The 23,154-nt window shown below is 36.1% G+C and overlaps 4 protein-coding genes across 4 annotated transcripts in view; 1 reads left to right on the top strand and 3 right to left on the bottom strand.

The window, feature by feature from the left end:
- plg (plasminogen) overlaps positions 1-1,057 on the top strand; it is a 35,643-nt gene extending 34,586 nt beyond the window's left edge. Inside the window, exons 45-46 of the mRNA XM_016661301.1 lie at positions 72-219; positions 410-1,057. Coding sequence (XP_016516787.1) covers positions 72-219; positions 410-557 — 296 coding nt within the window. The 3' untranslated portion in view covers positions 558-1,057. The remainder of the gene's footprint in view (positions 1-71; positions 220-409) is intronic.
- A 1,252-nt stretch (positions 1,058-2,309) lies between these two features.
- LOC103152684 (solute carrier family 22 member 2-like) lies at positions 2,310-10,662 on the bottom strand. Its single transcript, XM_016661312.1, has 12 exons — positions 10,228-10,662; positions 7,634-7,681; positions 7,004-7,107; positions 6,691-6,845; positions 6,439-6,607; positions 4,981-5,095; positions 4,479-4,579; positions 4,185-4,399; positions 4,007-4,115; positions 3,803-3,915; positions 3,121-3,220; positions 2,310-2,973 (listed from the first exon to the last, which is right to left on the bottom strand). The coding sequence occupies exons 1-12, from the start codon at positions 10,579-10,581 to the stop codon at positions 2,946-2,948; spliced, it is 1,611 nt and encodes a 536-aa protein (XP_016516798.1). The 5' UTR covers positions 10,582-10,662; the 3' UTR covers positions 2,310-2,945.
- Positions 10,663-11,617: 955 nt separating this feature from the next.
- LOC103152683 (solute carrier family 22 member 3-like) lies at positions 11,618-13,588 on the bottom strand. Its single transcript, XM_007573249.2, has 4 exons — positions 13,224-13,588; positions 13,040-13,152; positions 12,666-12,765; positions 11,618-11,903 (listed from the first exon to the last, which is right to left on the bottom strand). Exons 1-4 carry the CDS (start codon positions 13,328-13,330, stop codon positions 11,810-11,812), a joined length of 414 nt encoding a protein of 137 aa, XP_007573311.1. The 5' UTR covers positions 13,331-13,588; the 3' UTR covers positions 11,618-11,809.
- A 576-nt stretch (positions 13,589-14,164) lies between these two features.
- LOC103152682 (solute carrier family 22 member 2-like) lies at positions 14,165-22,528 on the bottom strand. The gene is made up of 12 exons (XM_016661311.1): positions 22,094-22,528; positions 19,500-19,547; positions 18,870-18,973; positions 18,557-18,711; positions 18,305-18,473; positions 16,847-16,961; positions 16,345-16,445; positions 16,051-16,265; positions 15,873-15,981; positions 15,669-15,781; positions 14,976-15,075; positions 14,165-14,828 (listed from the first exon to the last, which is right to left on the bottom strand). Exons 1-12 carry the CDS (start codon positions 22,445-22,447, stop codon positions 14,801-14,803), a joined length of 1,611 nt encoding a protein of 536 aa, XP_016516797.1. The 5' UTR covers positions 22,448-22,528; the 3' UTR covers positions 14,165-14,800.
- Between the last annotated feature and the right edge of the window lie 626 nt (positions 22,529-23,154).

The following is a 23,154-nucleotide window of genomic DNA, read 5'->3' as shown; positions in this document are numbered from 1 at the left end:
AAAATAAAATTTGATTGATTGATTGATTTGTTTTCTAACAGCGAACTTTGTCAACTTTCTTCTTATTTTAGCATCAGCGCCTCCTCCTATCACTCCTGAGCTGAACTGTATAACTGGTAATGGTAAAAACTACCGCGGCACAATTTCTGTGACTGAGAAAGGTAATAAATGCAAAAGGTGGTCGGAAACTCGCTATACACCTGAACTATACCCCTGCAGGTAGGAGACACAACCTACTCTCAATAAACAGAACAATAGTTGAATAAGTTATGTTAAAAAAATGACAATATTATTATTATAATAGAAAGAAATTCAACTGATGAATATAAAGTTTATTTTATATGCGTTAGTGGCATTATTTACACATAATATTTGGTAACAAAAGTTGCTTTTTTTAAATTGTTTTCAGTGATTTAGACAATAATTATTGTCGTAATGTGCTGGGAACGGGAATCCGACCATGGTGTTACATCCATAACAACGATTGGGAATACTGCAACGTGCAACAATGTTCTGTCTACTCTATTGGAGGTACAGTAAATACAAAATATGTCTAAGTTATGTATGTAATTAAAAGTGTTTACATTGAAGTTAACTGGTCTTCATTTTGGTTTTCTGAAGATATTTAATCTCTAATCAAAAAGGTTTGTTCAGTTGTAAACGATGGTTGGAAGTATCAGGCTAATGAAGTCATGCTAACAGGAGTGTTGTCACCAATTGGGCCATAAAGAACACAAGCTGTTGCTCATTTTCTCAGAGACATTTTCTGAGTTTAACAACTGTTCAATGCAGCATTAAAATGGCAAGAATAGTTTAAAAAGAGAATCTGGTTTGAAAAAGTCTTGTACGATCAGCAGTAAACAATCAGGTTTCTGATATGTGATGGAGCTTTATGAGTTTGAAGGACAATTTGGTTTTGTGATTTTTGTGATTTGTTGCAACCAAACATTTCAGTACTGTAAATGTTTAGCTACGATTAGCTACAGAAATCAATTTGTTTCTCAGTTGTGAATTTTGCTTAAGTATACTCAAAAATATCTTGAAAATTTTTCTGAAGTAAAAGATTTTTATTTTCTAACTTTAAATGATATTTATCTAGTAGGATGCATTGTATGCCTACATTTTAAGATTTTCTTTCATCTAACATGAGTTTGCAAACATGAATGAATGCACTGATGAGTTAATATCCAGTTAATGACAATTTTTTCATCTTTTTCTAAAGCAGATGACTATTATGACGATTGAAGTCAGACATTCATCATCTTCAAAGGGAATCTGATTAACGCTGAGCCCAGCGCTGTCAGTTTGTCTCATGTAATGTCAAATTGTGTTTCATTGATTTTAAATTTCAATAAAAATGTTAAACCTCAACGTCAAACATTTTTTTCTTATTTCTTCCACAGTCACTATACTCTATTGCAGTAGAACGTAGCATGTTGCACTATGTTGAATACATTATACTATTGTGTGTAACATACATTTTACTGTACTCATAATAAAACATGTTATGTTAAACCATGTGTGTAAAATTCATCGTACTGTACTGTCATGAGCATAGAATATATATTTATCATGACACATAATTTTACATGTTTGGTTTTATAATGACCAAGTGTATCATTATGCATTTATCACATTACACACAACATGGTGATTTATGATCTGACACGTAGTTCAGTATGGTTTATTTCATCATGACACAAAATGAGGTGATTTAAAATTAACAAACTGACTTATTTTTTACACAATGGTTACCACAATGTAGGTTTTTTTAATACACTAATTTTCTGCTATTTTTTTACCATGAGACCACACTAAACCACAGTGTGTCAAACAGTGTACTCTGACATACACTCACTGGCCACTTTATTAGGTACACCTGTCCAAATGCTTATGCTTATTAATGCAAATGTCAATTAGCCAATTATAACATTAAGTATAGTGTAACATTTTATCATGAAACATAATATAGAATATTTAGCTTATTTTATCACAAACTCAGTTTAGTATTATGCGTTTTGAATTATTCCGTGATTTTGTAACACAGAGCAGCAGTAAGATTTTCATGACGTTGCATAATGAGACAGTATAGCATATTATACCATGACACACATTATATGATGCACATTATGATGATATAGAATAGTATGTATACTGTATACTCTGATACTTATATACAGTATGGCTTAATTTTCACATTTGAACTATAATGTATTTTATACAGTGGTATGGTGTGGTACATGTAGTATAGTACATTTTACCATCAGACAGTATATTATAATGGGTATTATAAAATATAGCAGTCTACATTTTTTTGTTAAAGACATATATGATTTATTTTGTCATGATACATATAGTACAGTACAATATGTTTTGCAGTAACAGTTAAACATAAAACAATACTGTTGAATGTATTTTTCACACAGTGTAGAACAATATTATTAATACAACACAAATTATATTAAGCATTTGCAACTTTGTAGCGCTAAATGTTTTCCACACACAAAATACGATGACATTTTACCATAATGTATGTTCTGTTATGTTTTTTTGACAATTATTGAATGATTAATTTATTTTATGATGTGTTTTGTAGTGCGATGTTTAAGTGCCACAATAAAAAAAACTAGACAAAAAGAGGAAGAAAAATGTAATTTTTGTTGAAACTTCAGTTTTGAACATTATGTTTTAAAATCCAGTTGTAAATTGATTCCAGGGCATTTCAGGTCGACTTAAACCTTTTTTGTTGACTGGACCAAGAAAACAATAGAAGCCAACTAAAAAGCTGACCATCATGTTGTATTGTGAAAAAACAATAAAATGCCTAACTTTAGAAGTAAGACTTTGTATTAAAAACACATAAAAAAACTAATTTCTTAAGTTGGAGCTAATTTGTTAAAATAAAACTAAGCCACTTCATTAGTTTTCAAGACGTGCTTCACTTCCTAATTTTCTTCTCGTTTCCCCTTTTTCCTGAGAAAACAAAAGACTTTAAGTGAATAACAATAAAATTGAATTATAGTGTGTCAAAACACAATAAATCTACAACATATAAGTTACAGGATAAAATGCTAAAGTCTTACTGAAGACTTAGCATGAAGGGTTAGTGGGGTTTTTTACCGATGAGGAAACTCAACGTCCTCGATGGTATCAGGCAGAGCAACTCCTCTGGTTTCAGGCAGCAGCAGAACCAAACCTCCAGCTACCAGAGCTACAGCTCCTGTTCAGGATAACAAGAAGGTCAAAGAAGCCAAAGTGGATCAACTTTAACCTGAACCAGACGGCTCTGGTCAGTATTTGCTTTTTTTCATTAACTTAAGATCAGTTTATACCAGATTAAGACATCTTTGGAGCTTTGCCACTTTCAGTATTATGGTAATTCATTCTATCTTTGTTTTTTTTGTGTCACATTTAATATTTGAAATCATCAGACATCCTGTGTAAAAACCAAAATACAGTTTTTAAATAGTGATTTAGTTTCTTCAGAAAAAAAATCAACTGGCACTGTTCAAAAATATTTATCCTGTTAAATCACAAATACTAAAAAAACACATTGTTTGGTCCAATTTCAGCAGCCAGTCCCTGCCTGGCCTGTAAAAATCAAGAAATCACTTAGAAAGAACCTGAGTGACAACATGAAGTAGGCTTTAAGATCCCAGAAAGCAATATAAAGAAGTTGAAGACCAGGTGAGAAACAAAGTTACTAACATCGATCAGACTGCAAACAGTAGCAAAGGCATTTGGATTGCCCAGGTACCTGGATGTCAATCCAACACAACGGAACATATAATCAGAAACCTACCAAAGATAATGAGAGGCAGTTCAAGCCAGATGCTGGCCAGTCTGTAGAGCAAGAAGGGAGAAACAATTCCTCCAATATCACAAAGAGTGGAGCAAACCGACACTCCGAGGTTCCTACAACAAAAGGTTAGAGAGATTAGTTATATGGTACATTAATGAAGTCATCAAAAACAGTCAGCCCAACGGATGCTTATTCATTGATCACCTGACACAAGTCGGGTAGAGCTCAGTGTTAACAAACACCACCATCTCAAAGGCCATGGTGATCCCCAGCCGACCGATGCAGGCCACTATGGTCTTTAACCAGAACATACCTGAAGAACAAAGTATTTATGCAGTGGCTGGTTTTATGCTTCTTCCAAATTTTAGCCTTTAAGTCTTACTGTCAGGAATGAAAGCAGTGACGATGCAGGAGATTCCAGCTACGATGTTGGCGGATGCAAAGGGAAGCCGACGGCCGATCCGCTCAATCGTCAACAGGATGAGGAACGCGGCGGGAAACTCAACCAGACTGGAGATGAGGAAGTCGATGTAGACGTTTCCTCCTGTTATCCCCACCCGCATGATGAGGCCCTGATAAACCACAGCGCTGGTGAACCTAAGGAATAAAGACATGAAAGGTTAAATCTTTCCTCTGTGCAGGGCTGGAATGATCTGATGCTTTAGATGAGCCTGACCAGTTAAACATGAGGATGAAAGTGTGTTTTCTCATATTGGGAGTTCTGATCAAGTCCAACAACGAGGCAGAGGTGGAGTCAACTTCATCACCAATTAGTACCTATGATAAGACACATTTCACTAAAATTACAATAGCAACAGTAATGCAGTTATGGATTAAATTATCCAGTACTACCAGTAGTTTAAAATATGTTAGGTTTCTGGTTAAACATGTTTGTTTTTTACTCTTTGAGTAGAGAATCCAGAAATTTTACTAAAGTAAATGTAACTACTTACTACAATTTTATTTTGTGATTTTAATATATTCCTGGTCAAACTCAATGAATGTACAAATACATGCTGAAGTGATGGAGTGAAGGAAGCCTATTAAAAATGTTCTCTTTATTGTATTAATGTATTCTTTTATCAAAGCAAAATAAAAATGTACTTAAACCTTGTTAAAGAAAATAATCTAAATCCTTCCACTTCAGAGGAAAGGAATAGACTAATGACAGGATTTACCTCAAAATGAGAGGAGAGTTTCTTCCTGTTCTCCTTGGCAATAGCCTTGGTTATTTCCAGAGCTTTTGAGGAATTGTTTTGAGAGATGAGCCACCTTGGAGACTCTGGGATAAACCTGGCAGATAAAACCACAGAAACATTTTAATCTCCAAGCAGGCAAAAGGGTCGTTTCTTTATAATTTTCATAAGATCAGTTACCTGTATTCTGACAGCAGCAGAATGCAGGTTGCATAAACTGAGAGGATTAATAAGTTCTCAGAAAAGCTTTCCTGGACCTCGTTCTTCTAATCAATAGATGAATCATTTGCTTGGCATAGAGATTTATTAACGGTTGGATACGTTCACTGGACTTATGTTCCAGCTTAGCCATGCACCAACACAGTGAATCTGCTCTGTGCTAAAACTCTGGAAAATGAGTTAATGTTTCAGGTGATCATCAGAGCAAAGGTGAAAATGTGGCCTCTGTTGTTCTGTGATTCTACCATCAACAGAACATAGAAAATGTTCAGATCGAAAGAAAGAACTGGCAGAGTCCAGTGGAAATTCTTCATGCCATAAAATGAAGTTTTTAATCTGTAGCATCACAAAATTGCTGAAGTTGCTTGTTAAAATCACATCTCTAATGGACAAACTCAAGCCCTTTCAGTAACGGACTGCTTAATCCTGTTTGCACAAAGGAGCGTTATCACAGATCCTTCCTCCTGGCAGCTGGAAGACTTTAAAACCATCACTACTCCCAATAAACTCTGTAAGTGATAACATTCCTGCTGTTATTTTCAACTTTTTAAAATTCTTGATAAGTTTGTTTTTTTTATACAAATATACACGTACATGAACATTTTTTAAATTATCCTACTCATTTGCACATTTCTTTGAATCTGCGTATGTTAATTTAGTATTATTTCACCTTATACTTTTATCATGGTGTCACTATTATATATTTTTTTTTTTGTTCAGTCCTTGACCATCTTGGGATCAATGTTTAGTGCTACATAGATTATATGTGTCTCTAAGTTATCAGATAATTGTCAGATTATTGAGTAGAAGCATTTTGCTTGCTGTGGAGAGTGAATCTTCATCTGTGCAGACAGAGAGTCTGCATTGTGTAGCATGAATTACATTAATTAGCAATGCTATGCTGCACTATTTGGATTGCAATTGCAGCATAAATATGAAAGGACACATTAATTTTACATGCATTGCAAACCTAGTCATGTAAAATGTGTTTGGCTGGTAATAACTGTGTAATAAATACTTGTTACATATCAGATGCATAGAAAGATACACAATTATAATACAGGAGTATTTTTGAAGAAATCTGAGGATTAAATTCTTTCGATATCCTAATTTACTACAAAAGAAAACCATCCATAGGGACAGATTACAAAAATAGTAAAAATGAAGGCCATCATTCAGCTGCAAGTATTTACATAAGGACCAAAAACTGCAGTTTATTACCAGTAGTAAGCAAAATAAAGAACATATGGTGCCGTGAAGGCAACCTGCAGCCAGCGCCAGTCAGTGATGAAGTAGGCGAGCAGAGGGAGGATGAGGAGCCCAATACTGAAGAACATCTGGTACAAAATGCCGACTGTGCGTCTGTACTTTACCCCAACTAATTCTGTTACTAAAACAACAGAAAAGGCAGAACATTAAGCCACGTTCTGTTTTAAAGAGAGAAGAAGACAAAATGTGGACGCTCATCATTACGCAGCACATATATGGCCATCCAGCCTCCTTTGACGCTGAAGCCGAAGATGGCCCTGAGCACCAGGATGACGATGTAGTTTGGTACTACAGCCAAACCGATTCCTGCTACTACGTTTATCACGTTGGAGATGAGGAAACTCTTCATCCGTCCAAATCTACAGAGAGAAAAAGCAAAAACAGCACATGATAGATTTTGCTAATACTCCTAATTTTAAACTACTGTCTGTTTGTAAACAAATGGCTAAAAGTTTGTTTATTCTTACTTTTTTGGGATATTTTTGTTATTCTGTGTAGGTATTTATCACGGCCCTACCTGTCCGCAAGGTAACCAAAAGCAAAGCTGCCAACCAGGAAGCCCATGTTGAGAGTTGACTGGTACATATCCACCAGCCATCCATCTGAACACACCAGGTTGAACTGAAAATATTTCAATAGAAAATGTGAAAAATTGCAAAGTGAAAATGATAAAATAAAAACAAGAAGCCAATCCTGTGAGATAACTGGGTGTCAGGTGTCAGAGTGGTGCAGCACAGGGTGGACATGTACAAAAAAAATTTATTTTAGTGATTAAAGATGTCAAGTTTGCCAAAATGTGTTATTTTATGCTTTGAATTTATTTTGTTTAGTCAAGACATTGTTTTTCCAGACAGTTTTTGGTCTACCCAGCTCTCTTGCTCCTGACGGTTGGTGGTTGCCATAGCAACCAGTAACTGACGGCTCCTCCCCCTTTTTCTGTTGCCGCGGGTAACCGTGGTTCACACTGGGATCAGCTCTGTGTTTTCTTTACAAGTATTATATTTTAAGACGTATGAAACAATTAAACACTGTGTAGTCGTACACAATGTCTCACGAGTAATTTTACCATTTTTGTACGTTTTTGTACGTTTTTAACTGTTATAATTTTTTTTTACCTTTTCGTCAAATGCACATATTTCTTTCTCACCTCAGTGACAAATGACTTCCTGCCTTGATAATGATATTCCCATCCTTCCTGAAAGACAGAAAACAAAATAAAAAAGAAACTGGTTCATTAAAAACAAGTGAAGGACACCTAAACCTTTGGAGTTCTGGAGTTGCCATGTTGGCGGGTGTTTGGGATAGTATTAAAGATGTCAGTTATAAAAATGTCTTAAAAGCAAACTCATATTGGACAAGAATGTTTTCTGTGAAATGAAAACAACTCAACACCAAAATTGCATTTTTTGACCAAATTTCGCAATGGAAACACTTCTAACGAGCAGATTGTGGAAACTCACTTTAATTGATTTTATTTTGGTGGTTAAAGCAGGTACTTCATCCTGTGGTGGACAACTGGTGAACTTAAAAAAATTGAGCATAAAGACCAACACTAAAAGTGTGAAATAACCGACACCCACTTAAAAACCATTTACTAACATAAACAACTGCATGATTTGTCTAATTTAACTGCCTGATTGACATTAATTGACATTAATGGGAAATGAGGCATACTGAAAGGATGCAAATTAAACTTTTCATTCCAACCCTGCACACCCTCCCTGACTAAACTACTGACACTGATGGAAGCGTTGGCAGCTGTTGCATGAATACGACATATATATATAAAAAATTTACAACAAAAATGACATTTGTTCCTAGGTAATTAGTTCGTCTGACGCCACAAAGAGACATTTGTTGCTTCTTTCACAGCTCCAGATGTAAACAACCCCGTTACATTTTTGCAGGATGGGAGCAAGAGGAGAAAACATGAATGTGGAGCAGCTCTGCTGCCTCACAAACAGGAAAAAAAAAAAGTTTTTTAAAAGATTGTTTACATCTTTATGTAACTTCAGGGTCACAGAGGAGCTAACAAGAAAAGCAAACACCAATACAGTGATCATTTCTGAGAAGAGCAACATTGTCTTCTGTACATTTATTGTTATTTTTCACCCAGTGTTACAAGGTTATGAATTTGGATGTTTTTCAAAACTTTAGAGCCTGGAGAATTTGCTTCAGTAATCCTTTAGCAGAACGGAGGTCACAGATGAAGACTTGTTCCTGAATCAGAGGTGAACGGTTTTGTCTTTTTTGTTTATCCCTTTCCGACATTCAGAGATCAAAAACAAGGATCTGAAAAGGCGATGACTGCCAGAACATCACAGCGGTTGTTTACCTCCATTGTCAGATGGCCGTCGATCATTACGTTATAAACCCAGTTCTCTGACCTTCAATAACTAAGACTTTCACAAATAAGGTTACACCGCTGGAGAGACAAAAATGAAAAATTGCTTGGTCCTTTGTGTCTTGTTCTCCATGAGAGTGGGGGAAATTAGTCTTGCACACTTTGCACCAGCGAAATGTGACCTAAACATTTGTCCCATCTGATGGTGTAAATGTGTAGGTCTAATGAGAAAGAAAGAAATAAGTCAGTTTATTTCATTGTATTGTTGGCATAACAGTGTAATTGAAGCAGTGACACATTTCCAGGTTCTTGTATTCTACAACTTTTCCACTAGAGGGCAGAATTAAAAATACACTTTCACCTGTTGCAGAGGTCAGAAATACACTGAGGCAATAAAAATTATTTTAATTCCATATAATGTGTGACTTATTTTATGTAGATACTGGGGCTCTACAGGAACTTGTTTATGCCATCAGCTGGAAAACTTCCTATATACTAAGGTAGAAGGTTTGAGATGCTGCATTTTCAGTTTACTAAGAAACTAGAAAATTTGCTGTTCTTTGCCAACCACAAGAATAAAAATCTGCCAGATGAACGCATGAGAAGATGCTGAAGAGAGCAGAAGAGAGATGGAGCTCAAAGAAAAACAGAAACGGAGCTGAAAATATTTTTACATCAAGTTCAATGGACAAAGCAGTGACATGCCTGCACTCAGGAAGTGTTGGAGAGAAAATTTTAAAACTTACATCAATAACACTTATATTCCCTCGAAGCAGACACCTGTGGCTACGTTTCAATGCATAAATTATTTCTATATAGTGACATATGACGAGACAGCAGCATTTTGTTCGTGAAACAGCAGTCAAACGTCAAAACATGTCGGTTACTATAGTGACGCATTCTGGCAGCTGAAGATCCACCAGTGGATTACACTGAAAAACTGGAAACAGACAAAAATCTGCATAGAACTTAAATCGTGATTTTAGAAAAACTGTAAGAGATATCAAAAAGATGAATCATTTGAAGATAATTTAACTCCTTGTGACTGGATTAAAAGTGGAATGGAGTTTCTACATTAAAGTAGGCAGAAGCTGTAAGCTGTCAAGGAGCACAAAGTGCTAAATTTTGTGGAATTCTGAAGAATTTCAATGCATTTCAATAGAGTTGAAATTCACATAAAAGATTAAATATTTCAAAAAGTAGAATAGATAAATTACCAAAAGTAATAGTGCAGTTCCCCAGAAGAAGCTGAACATTTTGATATACGAATTGTTAAAATCGGTTGAAGTATGCAGAATAAACTCAGAAAACATACAGAACATGGAATAATAATAAAAAAGAGAAACAAAATCTTAAGAAGTGGCAATGCTGAATGCATCCGATTGCAAGAAACTGACCTTGCATGGTGTAACAGCCACTCCGCTAAAGTCCAGTCCTTCTGGGTCACAGTTGAGTTCTGTGTTGTTCCAGTCCACCTCATGCTGATCGCAGCTGCTGTGCTGCAGGACTCCTGAGACGTTGACCAGCGGCGCCGTCAGAATGCGACTCTTCTCCAGGCTCCATCCGCAGGCCTCCCTCCTCTCCACCAGCGCAGAGTCCCGGCACCAGTGATCCGGCGTGAAGCCCTGGAAGACAATCCCAACGTAGACGCCGGAGAAAGGCAACGACAAGAAGCAGAGCATGGCGAAGATCCGCTTCTGGCAGCGGCCGAAAGAGCCGGCCTCCTCCAGGAGGTCATCAAAGGTCGCCATCCAAACGCTGAGGTTTGAGTGTTTGATGCTGGTCTGTTCGGCTCACTGCAGCTTACTGTAAAGGTCTGCCCTCAGAGATTTCCAACGTTTAAATGTTGCGTCACTAAGCAGGTCAATGTCCGGAGGTAAAGTCCAAAAGTTTGGTGAAAAAAAATCTAAAATCTGCACAAGAGGGAAAACCTTCATTCTTTTTAATGAGTGAATGACGGAGCAGTTATCCAAACTTTAATAGGCATAATTTGTAACTAAAATTCACAAGCATGCTTTTTGTTTTCAATGAAGTATTACACAATCACAGGTTCAAGGAATACAGATAATCATTAGTATCCAGGAATGTTTAGGATTCGATGATTTACATATTTACAAACGGCTTTAAGTGGAGAGAAAAAGAACATCTCCATAACCAGCTTAATAAACATTAATTGAAATAAAGGAAGGAGGATCAGGAGAAACAAATGTTTTTTCTTCGATACAGAATAAAGTCAAAACTTTCAAGAAAAATTTTGAAATGCTGAGAAAAATGTCAGATGTCAGCTTTAAAGTTAAAACACTGACAATAATGTGGAAATAAGGCAGAATGATGTAACTGCCGTGTTTAAGATGTTTATATCTAAAGCAGAAATAATTTCTCTCCTATTAAATCTTATTCTAAAAACATAAATCATATTTACATGAGGAATAATTGATAATTACTTTTTATACTTTTTTCTATTTCATTTTTAATCTTAAAATGGGAACGCAACAGCAGCAAAACTTCCTGATTGTTTTTTTCTTCTTCATAGAAATATAAGTAACTTTTCTCCACATAAACAGACCAGAAACAATATATAGACAATAAATTATGAAGGCGAGTTATTGTGAACTAATGAAGGTTCATAGACAATTTAGTTTGAACATGAAATCATGAAGTAAAAACTTCAATTTTCTGCCTCGATATGTTTCAGCTGCATGATTATCGCCCTCTGCTGGCTGAAAAGCATCACGTCAATTTTAAGCAGATTAGTAAAATCACAAAAAAATTGTACCTCTGAACAAAAACGCTCAGCACTCCAGTTTATTTAGAATAAAACTCTTTAATAATTTAATACTGTAGCCAAACAGCAGAAAACATAAAAGCAGATTCATCTTAGCTCTAACTTCTGTGAATATGTGAATAGTACAGCAACAATATAAGGTTTTAATAAATCCAAACATATGAAAACAGAGTTGAGGAAGAGAAATAAATAAATCAGACAGCTGCTGGTTCTTTGCAGGACGACACGTTGCTGTTGGGCAGCAGGTTGGCCAGCTGCTGGGTCTGCAGCTTCGTCTTTTCCTTCACCCTGAACACAAACATCATGCACGGAAAAACCTTTGTTCACCGACGACTGCAACAACTAGCAAAAAAATCTGAAGCCGATTAGTTAATTTATAGGATAGAAAATCTAAATTTTAGCTTAGTTCGCTTCAGGAAGACAGATAATAAACACAACTTTTTAAATATTTTTCTAGATATGGTTAAAGATTGACAACAGAGATTGGGCCAGGCTAAGAAAAAATAAATAAAATAAATAACGAGAATTGCGAGAAGTCATAATATTGCGGAAATAAACTCGTACGAGAACAAAGTCATATTACAAGAATAAAGTCGAAATATAATGAAAACTCTGACAACAAAAAGAGAATTAAAGAGATGCTAAGACAATAAAAACACACATATTATTAGAATAAACTTGTATGAGAATAAAGTCATTATATTGTGAGTTTATTCTCATTTTGTAATATTACAACTTTTTTCTTGTACGACTTTATTTTATGTATTTCCACATGTACTTTTATTTCTATCACTATTTCTTAGCCTGGCCCTAATACTCCGTTGTAAAAAAAAAAAGATTATTGTGGAAGTTTAGTTTCCTCTGTCAATCTTTTATTTTTCAGTAAAAAATAATGTCTCCCCCTGCTGGCTAGTAGATAAAATATTGGTTTAATTTTTAGACTCCGTTTCTTTTCTTCAGTTTGATTCTTTAATCTACATTCATGAATGAAACTGGACATTTAAAATATTCTCTTATTGTGTTAGGGTTTTTTTGTAGGATGCAGCTCACCTCTCAGGAAACTCGATATCGTCGATGGTGTCAGGCAGCGGCACACCTCTGGTTTCTGGAAGCAGGAGAACTAAACCACCAGCCACGAAGGCCAAGCATCCTGCAGAGCAAATTATAAACTCAGCTTTATAAACATGTTTACTTTTCATTTTTTGTCACAACTCAAAGTTTCAGTTATTACTTAAAATGAGTACATAAAACAAGCTCCTCTTTTTTGCTGAAAAGTTACTTGTAATCAAGTTTTTTTTTATTTCAAGTGTACTAAAATATTTCCACTAGAAACTAGAGCAAAAATACTCAGAGCTTATGTTTTTGCATTATTGCTTTTTTCCTTAAGTTACACTGTTGGTTGTTTAAAAAAACTAAGAGCATACCAAAAATGATGAGTGGGAGCTCAAGCCAGACGACGGCGAGTCTGTAGAGCAGGAAAGGAGCGACAATGCCCCCAACGTCACACAGAGTGGAACAAACCGACACGCCAAAGTTCCTAGAAAGACAACAAGTCTGAGATTTAAGATGCTTCTCAAGCGAAGCACACAAACACAGAAAGAGTCTTACCGGACAAATGTTGGGTAGAGTTCAGTGTTTACGAAAACGACCATCTCAAAGGTCATGGTGATCCCCAGCCGACCAACGCAGGCCACCACAGTCTTAAACCAGAACATTCCTGAGAGTCGAGGAGAAATAAACTGTTAAAGTGCTGAAAAACCTGGAACAATACCTTTAGTTTTCACAGCTCATAGTCCGATATACTCAGTTTGATGAGGAATCAAAACTGCAACATTTGTTACATTTTCAGCATTTACATTTACATTTTCAGCTAGTTACGGTTAGCTATGCGTCAAACGAAGTTAACCCTATGAAAAACCTGTTAACCTCCTCGCCTGTGGGGGCGCTGCATCAAGAACCACTGAAGGAAACAAAACGAAAACTTCTCAATGTAAAACAAAATGGAGTGGCAACAGAGTTTAACGGATGTAGGATTTCTCTTTTGTCTTTGGTGAAAGACCACAAGCCATTTCTCCCACTAGAGCTAAACACACATTTGTTTTGGTTGTATTTACCCAGAATGCCTTGTGTTTTAGTTTACTTCCTGCTTTTGGAGCAGTCACATATGCATTCANAAGTATAGTGTAACATTTTATCATGAAACATAATGTAGAATATTTAGCTTATTTTATCACAAACTCAGTTTAGTATTATGCGTTTTGAATTATTCCGTGATTTTGTAACACAGAGCAGCAGTAAGATTTTCATGACGTTGCATAATGAGACAGTATAGCATATTATACCATGACACACATTATATGATGCACATTATGATGATATAGAATAGTATGTATACTGTATACTCTGATACTTATATACAGTATGGCTTAATTTTCACATTTGAACTATAATGTATTTTATACAGTGGTATGGTGTGGTACATGTAGTATAGAACATTTTACCATCAGACAGTATATTATAATGGGTATTATAAAATATAGCAGTCTACATTTTTTTGTTAAAGACATATATGATTTATTTTGTCATGATACATATAGTACAGTACAATATGTTTTGCAGTAACAGTTAAACATAAAACAATACTGTTGAATGTATTTTTCACACAGTGTAGAACAATATTATTAATACAACACAAATTATATTAAGCATTTGCAACTTTGTAGCGCTAAATGTTTTCCACACACAAAATATGATGACATTTTACCATAATGTATGTTCTGTTATGTTTTTTTGACAATTATTGAATGATTAATTTATTTTATGATGTGTTTTGTAGTGCGATGTTTAAGTGCCACAATAAAAAAAACTAGACAAAAAGAGGAAGAAAAATGTAATTTTTGTTGAAACTTCAGTTTTGAACATTATGTTTTAAAATCCAGTTGTAAATTGATTCCAGGGCATTTCAGGTCGACTTAAACCTTTTTTGCTGACTGGACCAAGAAAACAATAGAAGCCAACTAAAAAGTTGACCATCATGTTGTATTGTGAAAAAACAATAAAATGCTTAACTTTAGAAGTAAGACTTTGTATTAAAAACACATAAAAAAACTAATTTCTTAAGTTGGAGCTAATTTGTTAAAATAAAACTAAGCCACTTCATTAGTTTTCAAGACGTGCTTCACTTCCTAATTTTCTTCTCGTTTCCCCTTTTTCCTGAGAAAACAAAAGACTTTAAGTGAATAACAATAAAATTGAATTATAGTGTGTCAAAACACAATAAATCTACAACATATAAGTTACAGGATAAAATGCTAAAGTCTTACTGAAGACTTAGCATGAAGGGTTAGTGGGGTTTTTTACCGATGAGGAAACTCAACGTCCTCGATGGTATCAGGCAGAGCAACTCCTCTGGTTTCAGGCAGCAGCAGAACCAAACCTCCAGCTACCAGAGCTACAGCTCCTGTTCAGGATAACAAGAAGGTCAAAGAAGCCAAAGTGGATCAACTTTAACCTGAACCAGACGGCTCTGGTCAGTATTTGCTTTTTTTCATTAACTTAAGATCAGTTTATACCAGATTAAGACATCTTTGGAGCTTTGCCACTTTCAGTATTATGGTAATTCATTCTATCTTTGTTTTTTTTGTGTCACATTTAATATTTGAAATCATCAGACATCCTGTGTAAAAACCAAAATACAGTTTTTAAATAGTGATTTAGTTTCTTCAGAAAAAAAATCAACTGGCACTGTTCAAAAATATTTATCCTGTTAAATCACAAATACTAAAAAAACACATTGTTTGGTCCAATTTCAGCAGCCAGTCCCTGCCTGGCCTGTAAAAATCAAGAAATCACTTAGAAAGAACCTGAGTGACAACATGAAGTAGGCTTTAAGATCCCAGAAAGCAATATAAAGAAGTTGAAGACCAGGTGAGAAACAAAGTTACTAACATCGATCAGACTGCAAACAGTAGCAAAGGCATTTTTAAGGTTTTTGGATTGCCCAGGTATCTGGATGTCAATCCAACACAACGGAACATATAATCAGAAACCTACCAAAGATAATGAGAGGCAGTTCAAGCCAGATGCTGGCCAGTCTGTAGAGCAAGAAGGGAGAAACAATTCCTCCAATATCACAAAGAGTGGAGCAAACCGACACTCCGAGGTTCCTACAACAAAAGGTTAGAGAGATTAGTTATATGGTACATTAATGAAGTCATCAAAAACAGTCAGCCCAACGGATGCTTATTCATTGATCACCTGACACAAGTCGGGTAGAGCTCAGTGTTAACAAACACCACCATCTCAAAGGCCATGGTGATCCCCAGCCGACCGATGCAGGCCACTATGGTCTTTAACCAGAACATACCTGAAGAACAAAGTATTTATGCAGTGGCTGGTTTTATGCTTCTTCCAAATTTTAGCCTTTAAGTCTTACTGTCAGGAATGAAAGCAGTGACGATGCAGGAGATTCCAGCTACGATGTTGGCGGATGCAAAGGGAAGCCGACGGCCGATCCGCTCAATCGTCAACAGGATGAGGAACGCGGCGGGAAACTCAACCAGACTGGAGATGAGGAAGTCGATGTAGACGTTTCCTCCTGTTATCCCCACCCGCATGATGAGGCCCTGATAAACCACAGCGCTGGTGAACCTAAGGAATAAAGACATGAAAGGTTAAATCTTTCCTCTGTGCAGGGCTGGAATGATCTGATGCTTTAGATGAGCCTGACCAGTTAAACATGAGGATGAAAGTGTGTTTTCTCATATTGGGAGTTCTGATCAAGTCCAACAACGAGGCAGAGGTGGAGTCAACTTCATCACCAATTAGTACCTATGATAAGACACATTTCACTAAAATTACAATAGCAACAGTAATGCAGTTATGGATTAAATTATCCAGTACTACCAGTAGTTTAAAATATGTTAGGTTTCTGGTTAAACATGTTTGTTTTTTACTCTTTGAGTAGAGAATCCAGAAATTTTACTAAAGTAAATGTAACTACTTACTACAATTTTATTTTGTGATTTTAATATATTCCTGGTCAAACTCAATGAATGTACAAATACATGCTGAAGTGATGGAGTGAAGGAAGCCTATTAAAAATGTTCTCTTTATTGTATTAATGTATTCTTTTATCAAAGCAAAATAAAAATGTACTTAAACCTTGTTAAAGAAAATAATCTAAATCCTTCCACTTCAGAGGAAAGGAATAGACTAATGACAGGATTTACCTCAAAATGAGAGGAGAGTTTCTTCCTGTTCTCCTTGGCAATAGCCTTGGTTATTTCCAGAGCTTTTGAGGAATTGTTTTGAGAGATGAGCCACCTTGGAGACTCTGGGATAAACCTGGCAGATAAAACCACAGAAACATTTTAATCTCCAAGCAGGCAAAAGGGTCGTTTCTTTATAATTTTCATAAGATCAGTTACCTGTATTCTGACAGCAGCAGAATGCAGGTTGCATAAACTGAGAGGATTAATAAGTTCTCAGAAAAGCTTTCCTGGACCTCGTTCTTCTAATCAATAGATGAATCATTTGCTTGGCATAGAGATTTATTAACGGTTGGATACGTTCACTGGACTTATGTTCCAGCTTAGCCATGCACCAACACAGTGAATCTGCTCTGTGCTAAAACTCTGGAAAATGAGTTAATGTTTCAGGTGATCATCAGAGCAAAGGTGAAAATGTGGCCTCTGTTGTTCTGTGATTCTACCATCAACAGAACATAGAAAATGTTCAGATCGAAAGAAAGAACTGGCAGAGTCCAGTGGAAATTCTTCATGCCATAAAATGAAGTTTTTAATCTGTAGCATCACAAAATTGCTGAAGTTGCTTGTTAAAATCACATCTCTAATGGACAAACTCAAGCCCTTTCAGTAACGGACTGCTTAATCCTGTTTGCACAAAGGAGCGTTATCACAGATCCTTCCTCCTGGCAGCTGGAAGACTTTAAAACCATCACTACTCCCAATAAACTCTGTAAGTGATAACATTCCTGCTGTTATTTTCAACTTTTTAAAATTCTTGATAAGTTTGTTTTTTTTATACAAATATACACGTACATGAACATTTTTTAAATTATCCTACTCATTTGCACATTTCTTTGAATCTGCGTATGTTAATTTAGTATTATTTCACCTTATACTTTTATCATGGTGTCACTATTATATATTTTTTTTTTTGTTCAGTCCTTGACCATCTTGGGATCAATGTTTAGTGCTACATAGATTATATGTGTCTCTAAGTTATCAGATAATTGTCAGATTATTGAGTAGAAGCATTTTGCTTGCTGTGGAGAGTGAATCTTCATCTGTGCAGACAGAGAGTCTGCATTGTGTAGCATGAATTACATTAATTAGCAATGCTATGCTGCACTATTTGGATTGCAATTGCAGCATAAATATGAAAGGACACATTAATTTTACATGCATTGCAAACCTAGTCATGTAAAATGTGTTTGGCTGGTAATAACTGTGTAATAAATACTTGTTACATATCAGATGCATAGAAAGATACACAATTATAATACAGGAGTATTTTTGAAGAAATCTGAGGATTAAATTCTTTCGATATCCTAATTTACTACAAAAGAAAACCATCCATAGGGACAGATTACAAAAATAGTAAAAATGAAGGCCATCATTCAGCTGCAAGTATTTACATAAGGACCAAAAACTGCAGTTTATTACCAGTAGTAAGCAAAATAAAGAACATATGGTGCCGTGAAGGCAACCTGCAGCCAGCGCCAGTCAGTGATGAAGTAGGCGAGCAGAGGGAGGATGAGGAGCCCAATACTGAAGAACATCTGGTACAAAATGCCGACTGTGCGTCTGTACTTTACCCCAACTAATTCTGTTACTAAAACAACAGAAAAGGCAGAACATTAAGCCACGTTCTGTTTTAAAGAGAGAAGAAGACAAAATGTGGACGCTCATCATTACGCAGCACATATATGGCCATCCAGCCTCCTTTGACGCTGAAGCCGAAGATGGCCCTGAGCACCAGGATGACGATGTAGTTTGGTACTACAGCCAAACCGATTCCTGCTACTACGTTTATCACGTTGGAGATGAGGAAACTCTTCATCCGTCCAAATCTACAGAGAGAAAAAGCAAAAACAGCACATGATAGATTTTGCTAATACTCCTAATTTTAAACTACTGTCTGTTTGTAAACAAATGGCTAAAAGTTTGTTTATTCTTACTTTTTTGGGATATTTTTGTTATTCTGTGTAGGTATTTATCACGGCCCTACCTGTCCGCAAGGTAACCAAAAGCAAAGCTGCCAACCAGGAAGCCCATGTTGAGAGTTGACTGGTACATATCCACCAGCCATCCATCTGAACACACCAGGTTGAACTGAAAATATTTCAATAGAAAATGTGAAAAATTGCAAAGTGAAAATGATAAAATAAAAACAAGAAGCCAATCCTGTGAGATAACTGGGTGTCAGGTGTCAGAGTGGTGCAGCACAGGGTGGACATGTACAAAAAAAATTTATTTTAGTGATTAAAGATGTCAAGTTTGCCAAAATGTGTTATTTTATGCTTTGAATTTATTTTGTTTAGTCAAGACATTGTTTTTCCAGACAGTTTTTGGTCTACCCAGCTCTCTTGCTCCTGACGGTTGGTGGTTGCCATAGCAACCAGTAACTGACGGCTCCTCCCCCTTTTTCTGTTGCCGCGGGTAACCGTGGTTCACACTGGGATCAGCTCTGTGTTTTCTTTACAAGTATTATATTTTAAGACGTATGAAACAATTAAACACTGTGTAGTCGTACACAATGTCTCACGAGTAATTTTACCATTTTTGTACGTTTTTGTACGTTTTTAACTGTTATAATTTTTTTTTACCTTTTCGTCAAATGCACATATTTCTTTCTCACCTCAGTGACAAATGACTTCCTGCCTTGATAATGATATTCCCATCCTTCCTGAAAGACAGAAAACAAAATAAAAAAGAAACTGGTTCATTAAAAACAAGTGAAGGACACCTAAACCTTTGGAGTTCTGGAGTTGCCATGTTGGCGGGTGTTTGGGATAGTATTAAAGATGTCAGTTATAAAAATGTCTTAAAAGCAAACTCATATTGGACAAGAATGTTTTCTGTGAAATGAAAACAACTCAACACCAAAATTGCATTTTTTGACCAAATTTCGCAATGGAAACACTTCTAACGAGCAGATTGTGGAAACTCACTTTAATTGATTTTATTTTGGTGGTTAAAGCAGGTACTTCATCCTGTGGTGGACAACTGGTGAACTTAAAAAAATTGAGCATAAAGACCAACACTAAAAGTGTGAAATAACCGACACCCACTTAAAAACCATTTACTAACATAAACAACTGCATGATTTGTCTAATTTAACTGCCTGATTGACATTAATTGACATTAATGGGAAATGAGGCATACTGAAAGGATGCAAATTAAACTTTTCATTCCAACCCTGCACACCCTCCCTGACTAAACTACTGACACTGATGGAAGCGTTGGCAGCTGTTGCATGAATACGACATATATATATAAAAAATTTACAACAAAAATGACATTTGTTCCTAGGTAATTAGTTCGTCTGACGCCACAAAGAGACATTTGTTGCTTCTTTCACAGCTCCAGATGTAAACAACCCCGTTACATTTTTGCAGGATGGGAGCAAGAGGAGAAAACATGAATGTGGAGCAGCTCTGCTGCCTCACAAACAGGAAAAAAAAAAAGTTTTTTAAAAGATTGTTTACATCTTTATGTAACTTCAGGGTCACAGAGGAGCTAACAAGAAAAGCAAACACCAATACAGTGATCATTTCTGAGAAGAGCAACATTGTCTTCTGTACATTTATTGTTATTTTTCACCCAGTGTTACAAGGTTATGAATTTGGATGTTTTTCAAAACTTTAGAGCCTGGAGAATTTGCTTCAGTAATCCTTTAGCAGAACGGAGGTCACAGATGAAGACTTGTTCCTGAATCAGAGGTGAACGGTTTTGTCTTTTTTGTTTATCCCTTTCCGACATTCAGAGATCAAAAACAAGGATCTGAAAAGGCGATGACTGCCAGAACATCACAGCGGTTGTTTACCTCCATTGTCAGATGGCCGTCGATCATTACGTTATAAACCCAGTTCTCTGACCTTCAATAACTAAGACTTTCACAAATAAGGTTACACCGCTGGAGAGACAAAAATGAAAAATTGCTTGGTCCTTTGTGTCTTGTTCTCCATGAGAGTGGGGGAAATTAGTCTTGCACACTTTGCACCAGCGAAATGTGACCTAAACATTTGTCCCATCTGATGGTGTAAATGTGTAGGTCTAATGAGAAAGAAAGAAATAAGTCAGTTTATTTCATTGTATTGTTGGCATAACAGTGTAATTGAAGCAGTGACACATTTCCAGGTTCTTGTATTCTACAACTTTTCCACTAGAGGGCAGAATTAAAAATACACTTTCACCTGTTGCAGAGGTCAGAAATACACTGAGGCAATAAAAATTATTTTAATTCCATATAATGTGTGACTTATTTTATGTAGATACTGGGGCTCTACAGGAACTTGTTTATGCCATCAGCTGGAAAACTTCCTATATACTAAGGTAGAAGGTTTGAGATGCTGCATTTTCAGTTTACTAAGAAACTAGAAAATTTGCTGTTCTTTGCCAACCACAAGAATAAAAATCTGCCAGATGAACGCATGAGAAGATGCTGAAGAGAGCAGAAGAGAGATGGAGCTCAAAGAAAAACAGAAACGGAGCTGAAAATATTTTTACATCAAGTTCAATGGACAAAGCAGTGACATGCCTGCACTCAGGAAGTGTTGGAGAGAAAATTTTAAAACTTACATCAATAACACTTATATTCCCTCGAAGCAGACACCTGTGGCTACGTTTCAATGCATAAATTATTTCTATATAGTGACATATGACGAGACAGCAGCATTTTGTTCGTGAAACAGCAGTCAAACGTCAAAACATGTCGGTTACTATAGTGACGCATTCTGGCAGCTGAAGATCCACCAGTGGATTACACTGAAAAACTGGAAACAGACAAAAATCTGCATAGAACTTAAATCGTGATTTTAGAAAAACTGTAAGAGATATCAAAAAGATGAATCATTTGAAGATAATTTAACTCCTTGTGACTGGATTAAAAGTGGAATGGAGTTTCTACATTAAAGTAGGCAGAAGCTGTAAGCTGTCAAGGAGCACAAAGTGCTAAATTTTGTGGAATTCTGAAGAATTTCAATGCATTTCAATAGAGTTGAAATTCACATAAAAGATTAAATATTTCAAAAAGTAGAATAGATAAATTACCAAAAGTAATAGTGCAGTTCCCCAGAAGAAGCTGAACATTTTGATATACGAATTGTTAAAATCGGTTGAAGTATGCAGAATAAACTCAGAAAACATACAGAACATGGAATAATAATAAAAAAGAGAAACAAAATCTTAAGAAGTGGCAATGCTGAATGCATCCGATTGCAAGAAACTGACCTTGCATGGTGTAACAGCCACTCCGCTAAAGTCCAGTCCTTCTGGGTCACAGTTGAGTTCTGTGTTGTTCCAGTCCACCTCATGCTGATCGCAGCTGCTGTGCTGCAGGACTCCTGAGACGTTGACCAGCGGCGCCGTCAGAATGCGACTCTTCTCCAGGCTCCATCCGCAGGCCTCCCTCCTCTCCACCAGCGCAGAGTCCCGGCACCAGTGATCCGGCGTGAAGCCCTGGAAGACAATCCCAACGTAGACGCCGGAGAAAGGCAACGACAAGAAGCAGAGCATGGCGAAGATCCGCTTCTGGCAGCGGCCGAAAGAGCCGGCCTCCTCCAGGAGGTCATCAAAGGTCGCCATCCAAACGCTGAGGTTTGAGTGTTTGATGCTGGTCTGTTCGGCTCACTGCAGCTTACTGTAAAGGTCTGCCCTCAGAGATTTCCAACGTTTAAATGTTGCGTCACTAAGCAGGTCAATGTCCGGAGGTAAAGTCCAAAAGTTTGGTGAAAAAAAATCTAAAATCTGCACAAGAGGGAAAACCTTCATTCTTTTTAATGAGTGAATGACGGAGCAGTTATCCAAACTTTAATAGGCATAATTTGTAACTAAAATTCACAAGCATGCTTTTTGTTTTCAATGAAGTATTACACAATCACAGGTTCAAGGAATACAGATAATCATTAGTATCCAGGAATGTTTAGGATTCAATGATTTACATATTTACAAACGGCTTTAAGTGGAGAGAAAAAGAACATCTCCATAACCAGCTTAATAAACATTAATTGAAATAAAGGAAGGAGGATCAGGAGAAACAAATGTTTTTTCTTCGATACAGAATAAAGTCAAAACTTTCAAGAAAAATTTTGAAATGCTGAGAAAAATGTCAGATGTCAGCTTTAAAGTTAAAACACTGACAATAATGTGGAAATAAGGCAGAATGATGTAACTGCCGTGTTTAAGATGTTTATATCTAAAGCAGAAATAATTTCTCTCCTATTAAATCTTATTCTAAAAACATAAATCATATTTACATGAGGAATAATTGATAATTACTTTTTATACTTTTT

This window comes from Poecilia formosa, unplaced genomic scaffold (assembly GCF_000485575.1).
Source record: "Poecilia formosa unplaced genomic scaffold, Poecilia_formosa-5.1.2 Scaffold322, whole genome shotgun sequence".
Lineage (NCBI taxonomy): Eukaryota > Metazoa > Chordata > Actinopteri > Cyprinodontiformes > Poeciliidae > Poecilia > Poecilia formosa.
Note: the sequence above shows the minus strand (reverse complement) of the source record. Positions and strands in the feature narration are given on the sequence as shown.

Coding starts and splice junctions, on each gene's coding strand:
- LOC103152684 (XM_016661312.1), bottom strand. CDS start 10,581: ATGGCGACCTTTGATGACCTCCTGGAGGAGGCCGGCTCTTTCGGCCGC. Junction 4,400..4,478: donor TTCATCCTCATGTTTAACTG/GTCAGGCTCATC, acceptor TTTATTCCTTAG/GTTCACCAGCGCTGTGGTTT. Junction 3,916..4,006: donor CTCTACCCGACTTGTGTCAG/GTGATCAATGAA, acceptor CTTTTGTTGTAG/GAACCTCGGAGTGTCGGTTT.
- LOC103152683 (XM_007573249.2), bottom strand. CDS start 13,330: ATGTTCTGGTTTAAGACTGTGGTGGCCTGCGTTGGTCGGCTGGGGATC. Junction 13,153..13,223: donor CTCTACCCAACATTTGTCCG/GTAAGACTCTTT, acceptor TTGTCTTTCTAG/GAACTTTGGCGTGTCGGTTT. Junction 12,766..13,039: donor GCTCCCACTCATCATTTTTG/GTATGCTCTTAG, acceptor TTTGCTCTGCAG/GATGCTTGGCCTTCGTGGCT.
- LOC103152682 (XM_016661311.1), bottom strand. CDS start 22,447: ATGGCGACCTTTGATGACCTCCTGGAGGAGGCCGGCTCTTTCGGCCGC. Junction 18,474..18,556: donor GATGGCCATATATGTGCTGC/GTAATGATGAGC, acceptor CTGTTGTTTTAG/TAACAGAATTAGTTGGGGTA. Junction 15,782..15,872: donor CTCTACCCGACTTGTGTCAG/GTGATCAATGAA, acceptor CTTTTGTTGTAG/GAACCTCGGAGTGTCGGTTT.